Source organism: Eleutherodactylus coqui, chromosome 3 (assembly GCF_035609145.1).
Source record: "Eleutherodactylus coqui strain aEleCoq1 chromosome 3, aEleCoq1.hap1, whole genome shotgun sequence".
Taxonomy (NCBI): Eukaryota; Metazoa; Chordata; class Amphibia; order Anura; family Eleutherodactylidae; genus Eleutherodactylus; species Eleutherodactylus coqui.
Genome location: NC_089839.1, coordinates 149,708,660 through 149,726,015, shown reverse-complemented (window position 1 = coordinate 149,726,015; position 17,356 = coordinate 149,708,660). Strand labels below are relative to the sequence as shown.

Sequence of the window (17,356 nt, the reverse complement as noted above, 5' to 3'; positions counted from 1 at the left end):
GAGCCCCCCTCGGTCCCACAATGGGTCCAGTCCGTAAACATAGTAACCTCGTACGAAAAAATCATATATCAAAAAACAGGATGCCCGACCAAATTCCAAAAAGTATGGGGAGCCTGGTTAGACTCTCACTCTACCCTGACCACCGATTAAAACCTCAACCTGACCCATGCTAATCCCCCCCCCCCCCACTGACAAGCGCCTGGAAGAGCTACAACCCCGAATCCTCTAACCCCAAAAGGGCAAAGGAAGAGCAGAGTCTAGTGTTATTGTTATTTTATTGTTCTTTTATATAAATTTATAAGTCTACTGTTACAATATGCAAACAGATAGTTCGAGAGACACAGCAACTAAGTTGATGTTATTCCAATATGTACAACCGTTACTGTCTATGTCACCATGTGTAATGTAAAGTTTACTTCACCGTGTATCTCACGAACTGCATATTACCAATAAATAAAACGAATTAAAAAAAAAACCCTTTCCATTTCCAAATTCTGTCTAGTTTTATATACAATGTTTTATATGCATGTGACTGGACATGAGGTGTTTGTGCAGTGTTAGCTATCTTCAGTGTGAACAGTGCCATGCTCCTGCGTGTCTGTGCATCTCTCAGTGCATGTGGTGTGAACTGTCTTGCTGTGGATCGTTTACCATCTAGGGCTAGTTTAGGTCCTTAGGTTCCAGTGCGGGACCATCCCTATTGGGTCGATTGCCCTGCTTGTAGGCAGGTATGCTGGGTTTTGTTGGAGTAGGGACCGTGAAACAACGAGGATCCTTGAAGCGGGCTTGCTGCGTAAGTGACTTGGTCAATCTACTAACTAATTCCTCGTAGTTATTATAGCAATTCCATCTGTTTATTTGTGCGGATGTGCTGGTGAGTGTTTTGAGGCTTTGTCAGTCAGTGTTTTATGTCTGCTGCTCAGTTATGTCCACTGTTTCCAAGTCCAGTTTGCAATTCTGCAGTCCACATCTCGGTAAGACTCTGCTAAGTGTTCATGTCCCAGTTTGACGTTACACAATTATAGAGCAGAATCTGAAGTTCTCTGTGCATAACCATAGGCTCCTTCCACCACTACTGAGAAAACTAAGAATCAAGGATAGAGACTGCAGAAGGGAAAACTGAAAAAAATGCAGGCTGCAAATCATATGATGGTTATGTATAGTGAGTGTTATTCCTCATGTACACATGGCAGCTTATTCTGAAAAGTCATCTGGAAAATTAGGTGAAATTTTTCACGAAGAAAGGACGCAGTTTCCACGGCATAGATGCAATCCTAAAATGACTCTTTATTCATGTGGCCCAAATGGTGGCTCGCAGCGACGTTTTGGTCACACAGGACCTTTGTCGCTGCGAGTCACCATTTGGCCCACATGAATAAAGTGTCCTTTTAGGATTGCATCTATGCCGTGGAAGCTGCGTCCTTCTTTGTGAAAAATTTCTCGTACAACTACAGGATTCGGGATTCGATTCAGGGAGGCGTGCATCTGAATTGGTTATACCGCTCGGTAATTATTTACCTACTCTGGGAGTGCTGTTGTACAAACGCATTACTGTGAAAAATTAGTGAAAAATTGATGACTTATCTCAATGTAATGGCATCAAATTAATCTGCATAAAAGTATGTTTCTATAATCCCAGCAACCAGTGGCTGCACAGATGAGCCGAAACAGGGTTGCATTATCTGACAACAGTCTGTAATAAATATTAATGAAACATTCAAGCTGCTGTGAGCCTAGTTAGTGACTTGTTGAAAGTGTAAACAAAGAATTTAGTCATGGGGCTAAAGTTGCATTTATGTCCATAGCATTTTATATGCTGCTGCTTCTTGTCATGCCCAGTGGCATAACTATAGGGTTATCAGCGGTGGCAGCTGGAATCGAGCCCCTAAGCCAGAATTCAGGCTCAAGGCCCTCTCTACATTTTGAGTCTGTAGCTAACTGGGTCATAGAGACCCAACAAAGCATCATGCAGACTTACGGGTGAGCTGCTGCTCAGATCTGAGGAGAGTTTGTGGAGCAGTATGGTGACACGAAGGCTAGCTGCTGCAGAGCATCTTTACCAGGCATTACTAATACATTAGTAATGAACAGTCCTTACTGGTCTTTGAAAGAACACTCACTGCTATGATCTCTGTCTGGTTTTGGTCTCTGAAGATACACTTGCTGCTGCTGCCTCTTGCCGGTTTGGCCTTCGACAGAACGCTTTGTACTGCAGCTTCTTGCAGCAGCAAGTGTTCACTCAAAGACCACTTGTACGTATTTATGTGCGTTCACTCAGCAACCAGTAAGCATACATTGGGGAGGAGTTAGAATTTCAAATATATAAGGGGGTGAGCAGTGCCCTGCTCCTTTCCTACTTATGATCACTTCTTAGTCACTGTCGGTCACTCTGTGACATTCCAGAGGGAGCTCTTTAGGTTAGATGGAGCTTTAAGTTAGACTGTACTGGTGAAGTTGGCCACAAGAGGGAGCTGCAACACAAGCAAAGGTTGTTGCTAACAGAAGTGAATGAAACTATTGGACTATATTGAAAAGCTTCTAGAAAAGACCTCTGATTGGCTGTTTAGCTCCATGTGACACTATGGGGAAGAGCCAGCGGTCATCTTAGAACTGTGATGCAGCACAGAATTCAGTATGTGAGAGGAGAAAGACGCAGCAAAGAGATATCTGCAGTTATGGTGGTGGAGCCTGTGCCTAGGAACAGTGCAGCAGGCAGTTTCCCCATTCTGAAGAGCTGGCAGAAGTAAGACTACCAGAAACTGTAAGGGCCCCGACGACTTGGGGAACGAAAAGGCTGCTGAGTGGAGGACTGTTGGGATCACTCAGCAGCCCGTGGGAGGAGAGGGAGTCTCCCTCTACACAGATGCTGGAAACAGAGGCATTGGTGTGGAAGAGAAGGACAAAAGCGACGGGAAGACCAATATTTGTCGAAGCCAGATGCCATTGCATTTTGTAAATAGACTGATTCCCTCGGGACTTATAGGCGTAAATCCCTGGCCAGGGTTGGCGAGATGTGGACTTGTTGAGACATGTGAGCCAGTGTGATTAGAATTGGTGCCAAATTATAGAGGTGTGCAAGGTCTTGCAAGACTTACCCTGTTATGGTTTGTGGTATAATATCCATTATGTAAACTGTGATGTTATGATATGATGTATACATTACATGTGTAATGGCGCAGTAAGGCACATGATGTATGGCAGCACTGAAGATGTAAGGCCAAATGGATAGACATCAGTGGAAGTGGCATGGTGCATGGTGTCTATGACATCAGGTATCCATGTGCCATGAACCTGCCTCCTTTGAAAGCCCAATGTAATGGCAGGGCCACGTATTTCGTGAGAGAGACCCTTGGTGACATCTACGACATCTATCGTTCTGTAAGGAAAAGACGCAGCTCCTACAAAGTAAAGGGTCAGCCTGGAGATAGTGGAACAGGTGTCAGGCATAATGAGAGCGGGCCCGGGAGCCATAAGCCTTGCTGCTGCTAGATTGGAGAGGAGATTATATGCTGGTTTAAGAAGTCAGATGATGCCGAACGTCAAAATGGGACTAAGTTGTGGTTGCGTAAAAAATGTTCAGTAGTGAACACAAGACTTATGACACATGGTTACATCGTGTGGATGCTTGGTAGAAAGGTAAACTCTATAATGGGTGAGAAGGCATCAGAGTAGTGCCCAAGTAGTGTGTACACCAGACGGGAGTATGTGATGGAAAAGTACTGTTGGAGAAGTATTGTCGCACCTATGGTGCACGGAATCCATACAATTCATAACATGCTGTGGACCTCCGGAATTAGGGAGAGGCGAGTGATGCAGAGGATGGTTACAAGTTTGAAGTGCCTTGCTGTACCGATGCAGATGAAAATATTTGTAATGCAGCTAGGCTGAGTTATTACGTGAAGTTCATGTACAAGTGCCCTTCTGTGGAGTGTATTTACCGCCATTCAGTACATACATGCAAACACTATCTATCTGCTTCTGATACATGCACACCAAAGGACCTCATGCTGCCCATGTAAATCCTCCAACAATTTATTCAGCGATTGCCAAATAGAACAACAAATGAAAAACAATTGTACTGTGTAAAAGTGCACAAACAGCAGTGGTTCGTAGGCTTTAGTTATTTTTCTGAGCGGCTATTTGGACAACACTTAAAAGCCACCGTTAATTGACAGGGTGATATTTTGGTTTTGCCCTAAGGGACGAGGGGTCACAAGCTGAACTCTTCCACCAAGACCCATGAGTCTATAGCTTCACCTTTCGTCATATCTGTGGTGAATGCATTTTTTTTTGCATTCCCATAAAGCAATACTTATTTTAGGTTAGGTATTCAGATACTAAAATTGATTGTTCTCTATCCAGCGTTTTAGTGCTACCTAGTGTTCCAGTCAGGAACCGCTGATAGCATTTCTTTTGGTCAGTGTGCTGGTTCCTTTCGCAAGAAATATTATATGAAACTAGATTTGTGTTCTTGACACAAATCACAGTGGTATGAGATATCTATATAGTCGAAGCTAAGGCCGTCACAGATATAGAATTTAAAAATTGAAATTTTATTAGGAATTATTTTAAAAATCAAGGCCAACCAAAGAAAAACAATTACATAAAACGTATAGTGACAGGACAGACAAACAACTAAAAAGAGGGATCTTGGGATGGGTGAGGGAGGGAATTATGTGTCACCAACTCCCGTCTAACCATCACCAGGATCCTCAAGAGTCACTTGTGAATTAGTTGATGGGGCAGATCCCCCTATCAAGGTAAGTGTTTAGCACTTGAGGTGTTGTATGATTCGTATGTTCTCCAAATGGAGACTGTTTTTTAATAAATGTATATATATTATACGAATCAAGCAAACCACTTTTCTTTTGGGACTCTTGTAGTTTTTAATGTTTGAATCAATGTCATTTAGTGCATTTGTTTTCACTGTTTTATACACTTTCTGTTTAGATTGCTCTTCAAACCAGTATGGTATTGAGTTTACAGTGTTTAAAGCTTTTCCGTTTATATTGCTCTTGCTCGACGCGTTTCCCTATCGGGGTACTCGATAGTTCATCAGGAGCCGGGCATTGATAAGCCCCTAAATAAGTAGGAAAAGATTTGTTTTAGAATATATATCAAAGATGATCACTAGATAGGTGGCTGAAATACGCCTGTCACTATTCAATAATAGAAGATTCCTCAGAGTTGCCTAGTTTATATAATAAACTTGGACCCTACCAATCGTATGGGTCCCAAACGTGCTCTAGTCGTTCAGAATCCAGAAAATCGATTTAAGCTGGATATTTCTGGCTCACATAAGGTCTGCCACATTCATGCGGCTCTGGTGTAGAATAGAAAAGTTGTGCATCATGTGCATCCATGAAAATGATGCATATGGTGTGTATCAAAGCTGCCAGAGTTAGTCTGTCCAAAGTGGCACCCAGGTTAGCATAGGACTGTCATATGTCCTCCAGGACTGGTAGCTCCTAGGTTAGTGGCTGTAAGATTAAATATCTATTCGCCCAACAAGAAGATAACGTACGAGGAACAATATCCCAAATCAGCCTAGGAACTACTAGTAACTGCCACAATGGCAAAAAGCATTTTTAAGCTAGCTAGAAGGCTTGCATTAGTAAGACGAGGTCAGCTCTGGTAGCTTGTAGAGCAAGAGAGAAGACATAGAGCAAGGCAAAGAGGAGTGCTAGGAGTAATCTCCAGCAGCGCCTGCGGTTCACCACCAGATATTTAATCTTACAGCCACTAACCTAGAAGCTACCAGTCCTGGAGGACATATGACAGTCCTATGCTAACCTGGGTGCCACTTTGGACAGACTAACTCTGGCAGCTTTGATACACACCATATGCATCATTTTCATGGATGCACATCTTTTCTATTCTACACCAGAGCCGCATGAATGTGGCAGACCTTATGTGAGCCAGAAATATCCAGTTGAAATCGATTTTCTGGATTCTGAACGACTAGAGCACGTTTGGGACCCATACGATTGGTAGGGTCCAAGTTTATTATATAAACTAGGCAACTCTGAGGAATCTTCTATTATTGAATAGTGACAGGCGTATTTCAGCCACCTATTTAGTGATCATCTTTGATATATATTCTAAAACAAATCTTTTCCTACTTATTTAGGGGCTTATCGATGCCCGGCTCCTGATGAACTATCGAGTACCCCGATAGGGAAACGCGTCGAGCAAGAGCAATATAAACGGAAAAGCTTTAAACACTGTAAACTCAATACCATACTGGTTTGAAGAGCAATCTAAACAGAAAGTGTATAAAACAGTGAAAACAAATGCACCAAACGACATTGATTCAAACATTAAAAACTACAAGAGTCCCAAAAGAAAAGTGGTTTGCTTGATTCGTATAATATATATACCTTTATTAAAAAACAGTCTCCATTTGGAGAACATACGAATCATACAACACCTCAAGTGCTAAACACTTACCTTGATAGGGGGATCTGCCCCATCAACTAAATCACAAGTGACTCTTGAGGATCCTGGTGATGGTTAGACGGGAGTTGGTGACACATAATTCCCTCCCTCACCCATCCCAAGATCCCTCTTTTTAGTTGTTTGTCTGTCCTGTCACTATACGTTTTATGTAATTGTTTTTCTTTGGTTGGCCCTGATTTTTAAAATAATTCCTAATAAAATTTCAATTTTTAAATTCTATATCTGTGACTATATTTGTGTTCTTGATCTTATCAGGAATGTGAAATGTCAGGAGGTTTGAACCTAGAGGCATGAATAATATGTGGGACATTTTATTTATTCAGATGATCATGTACCTTGGCACAACAGCTGCACTTCTATTAGCCCTTTTAAGGACCAAGCACGGCAAATTTACAGTGCTTGGTCTGGGGATTTAATCCCGGCCAATAGCAAAAGTACAGCTCAGGATTAAAGCTCTTGCAATCAAGCCGGAGCAGGTTGGGTCTTTGGCTGTCAGACATAGCCAAGGACCCGGAGGAGAAGGCGGAAGCGGTTTTTAACAGCTTCTGCCTTCCATTTTTTCTGTGCACTACAGAGCACTTATTGAGTGCTATGTAGTCTGGAAAGGAGAAGTGTTACTTCCGCTAATCGACCCTTGACCGGCAGATGAGCATGGCCATAGCAGACCCTGATCAACTCTGTTAGTGACTATTGTCCCCTGTAACTGGGGCTCCTATGGATGCCCCAGCTACAGTGGAAAAGTTTGAATAAAAAAAAAAAAAAGAAGACAATATAAATGACCCCCAGAGGTCTTATATGACGTCATGGGGGACAGAGATGGTAAAAAAATAGTTACGAAAATAAGTAAGAAAAATGACAGAATAAAATAAAAATATAAGTATAAAAAAGAAAATGACCCGCCGCTGACTCCAACCAAAACCGTTGCTGTATTCAACCTGTAATCCGAGACTATAGAGATTATATATCAAATTGTCCAAAACAAAATGAGGAACCCAATCCTGTACTTTATTTTCACGTAAATATATTAATTTAAAAATAAACAACTATAAATTTTAAAGAAAATCATTTTTTTAGCCTTTTATCCCCAATTAAACTTACTGCACTGGCTGCCCGTTAAATACAGAATTCAATTTAAACTCACCACCTTCATCCACAAAGCCCTCCACAGTGCAGCGCCCCCCTATATCGCCTCCCTCATCTCAATCCATCAACCAGTCCGGGCTCTCCGCTCTGCTAACGAAACCAGACTGAGCGCCCCTTTAATTCGAAGTTCTCATTCCCGCCTCCAAGACTTCTCCAGAGCAGCACCGGTCCTCTGGAATGCACTACCAAAGGCTACCCGAGCAATCCAGGACTCGCAGAACTTCAGGCGTGCTCTAAAAACGCACCTCTTCAGGGAGGCATACCGCATTCCCTAAACAAACCCCTCTGTACTCCGCCTGATAACATGCTCCCTGACCTACTGACTGCAATCTCTGCTAGCCATCATAAACCGCTCCTGCAGTCATACTGTTTCTGCCATCACACGGCTAAATGTCTGACCATTGTCTATGTGTATAGCATCCCTCACTCTTCCACCTCGCCATACAGTGCACATCTCCAGCCCCTTTGCCTTCTGTATCACCCCATTACTGGTAGTATGTAAGCTCGTTGGAGCAGGACCCTCACCCCTATTGTTTCCATCAATTGATTACTATGTAACCGTGGTTCTGTAATGTTTGAACTTTTGTCTTTCTGTATCCCCCGTCTATGTAAGCGCTGCGGAATATGATGGCGCTATACAAATAAAGTTTATTACTATTATTATAAACAAGAAAAAAGCCAGTGAGAAAAAATACAAAAAAATTGCCATATATGTCAAGGAAAAAAAAACGCAGCAACAATAATTTTGATAGTTGAAAAAAATATGGCAGTAAAACCATCAGAAATCCCTAAAAAGTGTCTGGTCCTTTAGATACAAAACAGCCTGGTCCTTATGGGGTTAACAGCTGCCATTGAAAAAGTAAAAGCAGAAATCTGAAAATGAGTCTATGGTCCAGAAGTGACATACGCACTTCAGGTCACTGACATCTTATCACATGGTACATATTTACAATCATACAATAGTATGCGGTGCATTTACAAGCACTCGTGTTACTTTACCTGCATATTTACCTCCCCGGTTTATTTGCACAAAACAACCAACGAGCATTAAAAGTGTTAACAGAGCCACAGCGCACATCAGTCCAATGAACCATCCTCGAGTAGATAGGCTCTGAGATGCATTAGCGTAAGCTGCAATGGAATGAAACAGAGGTGCAATATTAGGATTTGTATAATAAGAGAATCCTACAATTTAGTTTTCAATATTTCCTTCATTATTAAAATACTTTCCTACTACGGATCTCCGTATCTATGAACTTGTGGGTTGCAAATATCGACAATACCATGCAATGAATACTTACTGCATTTCATATCCCAGCGCAGAATTTTGGGCTTACCTGCAGCAGTCACATAGAGATGAATGGAGCAGCAGTGCAGACATGTGGCAGCTACTCTATTCACATAGGGGACTCTGGACCCTGTTCTCATAATCTCAGGGGGTCTCAGAGTTGGAAACCATAGTGATCAGATACTTATCACCTATCCTGTGGATATGGTAGGTGATAAGTTCCGTCGGTGGATGAACCCCTTTAATACATAATTTCACCAGTTTTTTAATGCAGAGGTCAGATGATATACGATTAATTAGGGCAATGGATAAACAGACAGTGGAGAAGCAAGAGGTTAGTTAGAAGAGGTTTTTACCACATGTCTATTCAGGCACCACTTTGAGGGCATATTCACACGACCGTATATCGGCCAGGTTTTCACGTCCGGCCGATATACGGTCTCCCTCTCTGCAGGGGGAGGAGGTGGACCGGGAGCAGTGCACTGAGCTCCCACCCCCTCTCCGCCCCTTGCCACTGTTTACAATGGGAGGGACAGGACGGGGGCAGGGCTAAGTTCAGCCCCTCCCCTCCCATTGCAAATAGTGGCGAAGGGCGGAGCGGTGTGGGAGCTCAGTGCACTGCTCTCAGCCCGGCCCGCCTCCTCCCACTGCAGAAAGGGACATTGTATATCGGCCGGGCGTGAAAACCTGGCCAATATACGGACATGTGAATTTGTCCTGATACTGTACAGCTACCACTAGTCACATTGTCTTGGCGAACAAGGGGCAGGTGACTCATTGTCCTCGTAAGTTGTGGTCCCAGAAGTAGGACTATGTCCTCTTCCCCCCACACCTATCAATCAATCATTTATGACATATCCTGTGCATATGCCATAAATGTGTAAGGTGGGAATACCCCTCTAAGACATCTGGCAGACAATCTTAGCAGAACGCAGGGAGCGTTGCATAGACACAACCATATCTGAAATTGGCAGCAAGCATCAACACAAACCTATAGCAGGAACTTTGGCAGCAAAAGCAGAAGTTTGAGTTGGAGAAGAAGAAATAGTGGAAAATCCTGAAAGAAATAAGAGATTTTTGAAGATATTTCTTTGTGTTTCTGTTGGATTACTCATCTATGTCAGCAGGGAATTCTTCTGATACATTGTTGCAATTCGAAAATAAGCTTGTATACACAACGGGGCAATATTGTAATACATGCAGCTAAAGCTAGACGTTTACAGAATAAATCAACAGCGTATATTGTGTTATTTAGTAACATTTCTATGTTTTTGTATATTTGCACTAATTGGTGATGTAGTATTGTTATTATTATATAACCCTCATTGTTTCTTTGCACTAAGGCCAGTTTCACATCTGTGTCAGAGCCTCCGGCCGGATGCGACTGAATACCGGAAGAAAAGGCACTGCGTGCTTTCTTCCATCCCAAATCTGGGCAGCTGGGCAAAAAGCAGGCGGACCTCATTATAGTCAATGAGATCCGCCTGATGTTGTTCGATTCCCTCCACAGACAGGACCAGTCAGACATGGAGATTCCCCTTTTCCTGCCCCCAAATCGAGCAGGAAAGCAGAATCCCCAGCACAGGTGTAAAAGCACTCTATTTTCGCTCACACTCACAGATACGAATTGCGTATTTCACGAGCGGAAGAAAAATCACAGCATGCTGTAGTTTAGTGCGGATTCCATGCAGACATCCCCCATTGAAGTCAATGAATGCGAATGTTCTGTTGCCCCTAGGCAAATAACATTGCGTATGAACGGCAGAAATGCTTGCAACTTCAAAGGAAGTGAAGGGGAGAATGAGATCATTCTTCTGAGTGGACGATACACTGTGCATACCGTACACCTGTGCGGAAAAACGCTTGCATCCACGATCTTCCATGATCATTCACAATTTCTTTCACAGGTCTGTCCCCTTCGTGTGAGCCCGGCCTAATGGTGCCCTTTAATAGCTGTTGGCTGAATGAACACTCAACTGACAGCTGTTTTCCCGGGATCCCCCATACACATGAACCCTCACCTAAGTGTTAGTGTGTTTAGGGAGGTAAGCAACTGTGAGAGACCTCTGGTAGAGTTTTATCTCCCAGTAAACAAAAGAATTAGCATTGATTCAACATCCCTTCCTTCCCCCAACATCATCTGTCCAGGTAAAGTTGAGCAACCCCAATACATATTAAAGAGTTGTCTGGCCCTATGGAGATTTGGGTTCAGATGATTAAATACTAAAGCCTCTTTTACACAGGCAACAGCGATATTGCCACTACAAAATCGTAGTGATATCGCAGCTTTTCTTCCTGTGATGCTTTTTCGTGAGAATAATCTTGCATCGCTGCCGCCCGCATTAGATCGCGGCAGGGAAAAGGTTCACAGAGGGAGCAATGTTATTGCGAGAGCCTGGCTGGATGCTATAGCAACAGGACACCAGATACCGGCGTCCTGTATTGCCATAGCCTGTGATCGCTATAGTAAGCGATAAGGCATGGCAGGAGAGAAGTCCTGCCGTGCCTTATCGTAGCGATCTGCAGTGCTGCAGTAAAAGTCCCTCAGAGGGACACTGACTGTGTAAAAAAAAAAGAGAAAAAGAAGTACAAAGAATAAAAATGTTAAAAAAAGTTAAAAAAACCTTTTTTTGTGCTTTTTCTCATATTAGCATAAAAATTTTTTTTAAAAATTAAAAACCCCGCATATTTGGTATCGACGCGTCTATAACGATGCGTACAATACATTGAATGCACTTATTATCCTGCACGGCAAAAAGCGTTTAAAAAAAAGGCTAAAAACTGAGGCTAAATGCTAATTTTTAGCATTTTGCCTCCTAAAAAATGCAATAAAAGTGATAAAGAAAGTGTGTACCCCAAAATGGTACCAATAAAAACTACAGCTCGTCTCGCAAAAAATAAGCCATCACAGAGCTCCGTCCATGGAAAAGTAAAAAAGTTATAGCACTCTGAATGCAGTGAATTTAGAAAAAAATAATAATTTCTCAAAAAAGGTTTTTATTGTGGAAAAGAGGGAAAACCTAAAAAAAATATAAGAATTTTTGTATCATTGTAATCGTACCGCCCCGCAGAAAAAAATGTGTTGTATCATTTATGCTGCATAATTAACGCTTTTTAAAAAAACCAAAAAATCGCAGAATTGATGCGTTTTCTCTCCCTACGATCATAAAAAATATAATAAAAGTTTTACAATGTAGTCTATGTAACCAAAAATTGTACCAATAAAAACTATAGTTTGCCACGCAAAAAACAAGCCCTTATACGGCCGCGTCAACGGAAAAATAAAAAAGTTATGGCTTTTGAAAAATGGTGATGAAAAAAATACCAAAAATCGTTTGGTCCTCAACGCCAAAATAGGCCGTGTCCTTAAGGGGTTAATTGAGTTAAGTGTGTGGAAGGGGGGCGGTGTTGAAAATCTGTGCTAAAATTCACATCAAAATCTGCATACAATTCAGATTTTCCAATGTGTTAATGCTGTCAGCTTCCATAGATTTGCCTACTGAGCTGACAATCTGTAGTGTAGATTCAATGAAGTTGTTAACTAAATTAGTTAATACTCATACCCACAGCAATGCCACAACAGATCCTGTATGGCAGCACACATAATGGGTAAAGAGCCATATTACAAACCAATATGACTCCACATACTGCTGTAAGGGGTTTTCTGAGTATTTAACCCCTTACAGTACTGAAGACATATCCTTAGGGTATGTCATCAGTAGTTGATTGGTGTGGCTCCACTGCTCAAGACTCAGAGCAATCAGCTGATCTCAGCTCCCACTCTCACTGCCGTGGGGTCAGAGCCAGAAGAGCCATAGAAGGTATAGCTCCAATTGATTTCAGTGGGAGCAAAGCTCCAACTCCAAGGCAGATGGAGTTGTCAACACCCAGTCTGCTACAGTTAGTGCAGGGGCCGAGATCAGCTGATCGCTGGGGGTCCCAAGTGGCGGACCCCTGATGATCAAGCATATGAATTGACACATCAGTCATAATTACTTCAAAATGTTCCTTATTTGCAAAGCAATGTTCTTTTAGCCAAAACATGTATGGCAATTTAAAGAGGACCTGTCATGGACCTGTCAGTGCTGCTGATTCTATCTCTATTTTCTTTTCCTATTCACCTCCTTTCGACCAGATTGGCTCTTCTCAGGTTCAGTTGCTTCCACTATTACTGTGTCAAGTGGGCGGTCCACACCGTTCACTCTCAGTGAGTGACATCAGATTTGATTGACAGCTCAATGTCACCCATTGAGAATAAGTGTTCGGACACCACCTACTGTACACAACTCTGAATCTCCACAGAAGGAACCTTTCTTCTACCATACATACGTACTTGTAGAGCAAAAGTCAATGGTTAGACCACTGTCTTTACAGTCCTTCGAGGTGATGATTAACTGTTCCTGCATTCCTGGGAACCTGGATGTGAGCCAGCATTTGTGAATCATCATGAGCATTCCCAGTTATTACTAGGTGTGCCATGTCTGCCATAAATACTGAAGTCTGCTTCAGCTTTATAGACAGTCTATAATCTCCTGCTTTCATTGTAGGTGGTCCAGCTTATATCCTTGTAAAAACTATATTTCCCTATGACAGACAATTGTCTGGATTTTGGATGCTACACGATATAAAGATCTTGTTGCCATGTGCACATAAAACCACTTATTAGAGTGTTTCTTTGTTTTTAATGCAGAAATACAGTTGAAGACTTGATAGGATGCCGATAAACACGTTCCTTCATTCCAAATGCTCAGAATGATATTTCTAACATTCTGAGACTGTTGATAACCTATAACTTACTTGCTTGTGTTATGGTCAGTCCTTCCTCACTCACAGACTTGCTACATCCAATACGGGTACACGCACAAATGTAGAACTTGTGCTTCATACCAAGCTCAAGACGGGGAATTCTTTGACTTTCGGCATGTGGGTTTGTTATGGTGATGTTATGTAAAATCCCAACAACATCACTTTCATTAACTACAAGAAACAGAGATAAATCATAATTAGGGGAATGAAATAAGAAAATTCATCCATAAATAATATAGATAAATATGTGGTTATTTAGGTATAATGATTTTTTGATTTTTAATTCCTCCTAACTATCACAGTTCATTTATAGTATAAAGGTCTCTAAGGCCCAAGTGCAACATCTGGTCAGAAATAAAACACAACTTCAACTAGAAGAAGAGAGACTGCTCATCAGCAACTGATATGATGGCTTGGTGAACAGTGTCATTAAAGTGAAAAGGATTTTGGCTCTTTTCTCACTGTGTTACTGTCTTATAAATCTCCTCACTCGGCTCTTAGGTGTCTCCTCACACACCTTCGAGGTGCTTTCCTTAAGGAGAAATGATACCCTTCCCGACTCACGTCATAGTTTTTTTTCACAAGCCAAGCCAGAAACCTGCTGCACACTGATGAAGGGCAGAACTCCGAAACAGCTATCTGTGTATGGTATTCTGTGTTTGGCTTACAATTCCAAGTCATTGTTATAAGGCTTTTATAAAGAGTCTAACATTGATTTGCAGGAATGCTGCCTTCCAATAGGTGGCGCTGCATAGCTATTGTTCCATTTTCCTTAATGACTTCCCTTTATCGCATATATCATGAAAAGCTAATGATGCATATGTTAAAAGGACGTCTGTGATGGATACTATACAGTGGCATCTGTCCCCCATAGGAACTCATTGAGAAAAATGTATAGTGCACGGTATATCTTTTTTTGGCTGGATGTGGTTTATGGAACAGAGAAGTCTGCTCTGCAATTCCATATGCGTTTAGCCTCCATCAGTATAATAGGAGTCAATGGGCACACTTAACATATGTGCCAGGAGCTCTCAAAGAGCATATGGCAAACATGAAAGGGAAACATGGCATGAAAAGAGCTGTACATGGTAGATCAGCCAAACCTTAACATCTTGGCAAGAAACGACTCCTAGTAAGGAGATCATGATTGTCCAGCTTGGCATAGTTAAGATTTTGACATATGCCTTCACTGTGCATTGGCATAAATAGAACCAGCTGAATACTGTACCTTGGCTAGTTATACTTTGCGCACATCCACGTCAGAATATCCCATTTTTCTGTTCCATCATAGGAACAGAAAGAATGTAACGCCAACTGGAGATGGATCCATCACACGATGGACACAAACTGTGCTTGATGGACCCCATTGACCATAGGGAGGTCCATAAAGTTTCCGTCTTGCCGACTGTTTTTACCATACAAAATAGTGTCCCATGCTACATTACTTTATCTGAATGGAGCCTCCAACACAGATGTGAACACAGCCTTACTACATGTGTGTAGTATGCTGAGCTTTCAGAAGATGATGGTAGGTGTACAAGATAAGCCACCAAACCAGCAAAAGTATTCGGCATAAAAGTGCAAGCTTTTGTTATAGCAATCATGATCTTTAGTATGCCCTAGGGTATTGTCCACATGGACAGTTTATTGATATCCGTGTAACTTTATTTTGCAGGTGGGCCTGAAAACTGAAATTTCCGAGGTGGGAAAAGGCGAACTGGGTAATGTTCACACTACAATATGCATTTTTCATGCTTTTGCTATTATCTTTGCTATTTCATCCAGCCCTCATATGTGGCTAGCATGTAAGACATGGCCACTCTTAATTCATTTCAGGTGGGAGAAGGAGGAGTGCCAGGTATGTTTATTGTATAAGTATGGAAGCTTTACGTTTGCTGAGCAAGAACCATAAAGGTGTGAAATATGTAATCGCACAGAAGGTCCTGTTTTTACCAAGCTGTTTTTACCTGTAATAAAATGAAGCTACAAGTTTTTTACTCCTAGCCAAGTGCTGGATTTTACTACTCCCATTCTATCTGTAATGACTAGAGATGAGCGAGCATACTCGCTAAGGACAATTACTCGATCGAGCATTGTCCTTAGCGAGTACCTGCCCGCTCGGAAGAAAAAATTCGGCTGCTCCGGCGGCAGGCGGGGAGCGGCGGGGGAGAGCGGGGAGGAACGGAGGGGAGATCTCTCTCCCTCTCCCCCCCCCCCTCGCTACCCCCTGCTCACTGCCACAACTTACTTCTCACCCGCGCTGGCAGCCGAACCTATTCTTCCGAGTGGGCAGGTACTCGCAAAGGACAATGCTTGATCGAGTAATTGTCCTTAGCGAGTATGCTCGCTCATCTCTAGCAATGAAACCTACAACCACCGTAGGATTTCGCCACTGAACTATCTGGATTTGGAATATAAATCATGAATTTAACACGGCAGGCTGAATTTCAGTCTTTTGGCCCAAAAAGAAAACCTGCTATAAACGCATCATCAATAAAACTTCTATCCTTTTGGATAGACTGTAAAAGCTAATTGATCAAAATGTTCATATACCGGATTCATATTGTATTTCCCCTTACTTTTCTAAAGTGGGTATGGGTTGAAACTGAATCCACACTGGTCTAATCAAACCATGGCTAGTTTATACTGTACTCTGCACCAATATTCTATGTGTCGATGTGCTTTACAGGAAGTTTAAAGGATTTGTTCCACTAAGGTATATGGACATCATAGTGTGGATTACCCTGTTTGGATCCCTCTAATAGGCAAATCAGAAAGCCACTACAATGAACAGCTCCCGTAGGCTTACTTAGCCACTCATTTTTGCCATGATTGTAGGGTGTGTGTGTTTCAGTTGACAAATCTACGAAAATCAGCTGATTTAAGGTGGTCATATACTTCTAATAGTTGTTGACTGAACACTCATTGGTCTGACAGCTATTTCTAATGAACAACCCATAAATATGCATGCTTAGTTCAGCCGAATGTGAGAGGGGAGTAAGCTTCTCTCAGAAACCTATGGTGGTGGCTTATCACCTTGAAATCAAACTATTGAGGATGTTCAAATTGAGCCGGCATATGCCAAATGAACTTCAACAGAATGTATCATACATATTAGATAGTTCACAAGCCTGAGAAGAAGAGTAAGGGATGACGTGCTTGACAGGAGACCTCAGTTAGGAATGCAGGACGTTACTGACCACGTTTCTTTGCCGAATCGGCATCTTCATCTGGCCTAGATGGTTAGCAGGTCTCGCCAAAATAAAGGGGTATGACAAATGTAAGTCTAATGCATATGACCACCACAACAGTATTTAGAGAAAAGGTTGTCCAGGTGAAAATTTATTTCAGGGACCTGCCCATGTTTATTTAACTGATAATGAATAACTCTTTCATCCTTTCTGTGTATCTTATGTATTCCAAAGTTCAGAGTAAATGTACATACTTATCTGGTACTGCAGAATGTAACTGGTAAGAATACCATTTGCCCTTCTTGGTGGGCCCCAAGACAATGTGAAGGAGTCCAGGTCTGAGCTTACAATTCGTAAGAACTGTGGTTGTTCAGGTACTGAGAAATAAGAAACAAACAGTAGCCTTAAAAACGGACCGTATACCTCAAAGCTCATCTCCCATAAACAAATATACCACACCGTATTGTTA

General features: G+C 42.0%; 1 protein-coding gene across 5 annotated transcripts in view; it reads right to left on the bottom strand.

Moving 5' to 3' along the window:
* Positions 1–17,356, bottom strand: part of CHL1 (cell adhesion molecule L1 like) — a 167,930-nt gene that overhangs the window by 12,712 nt on the left and 137,862 nt on the right. For 4 of the 5 annotated variants that reach the window (XM_066596312.1, XM_066596310.1, XM_066596315.1 and 1 more), the window contains exons 21-24: positions 17,142–17,264; positions 13,688–13,867; positions 9,882–9,947; positions 8,602–8,733 (exon numbers count right to left, since the gene is read on the bottom strand). In XM_066596312.1, coding sequence (XP_066452409.1) covers positions 8,602–8,733; positions 9,882–9,947; positions 13,688–13,867; positions 17,142–17,264 — 501 coding nt within the window. The remainder of the gene's footprint in view (positions 1–8,601; positions 8,734–9,881; positions 9,948–13,687; positions 13,868–17,141; positions 17,265–17,356) is intronic. The other variant, XM_066596313.1, reaches the window with a different exon arrangement.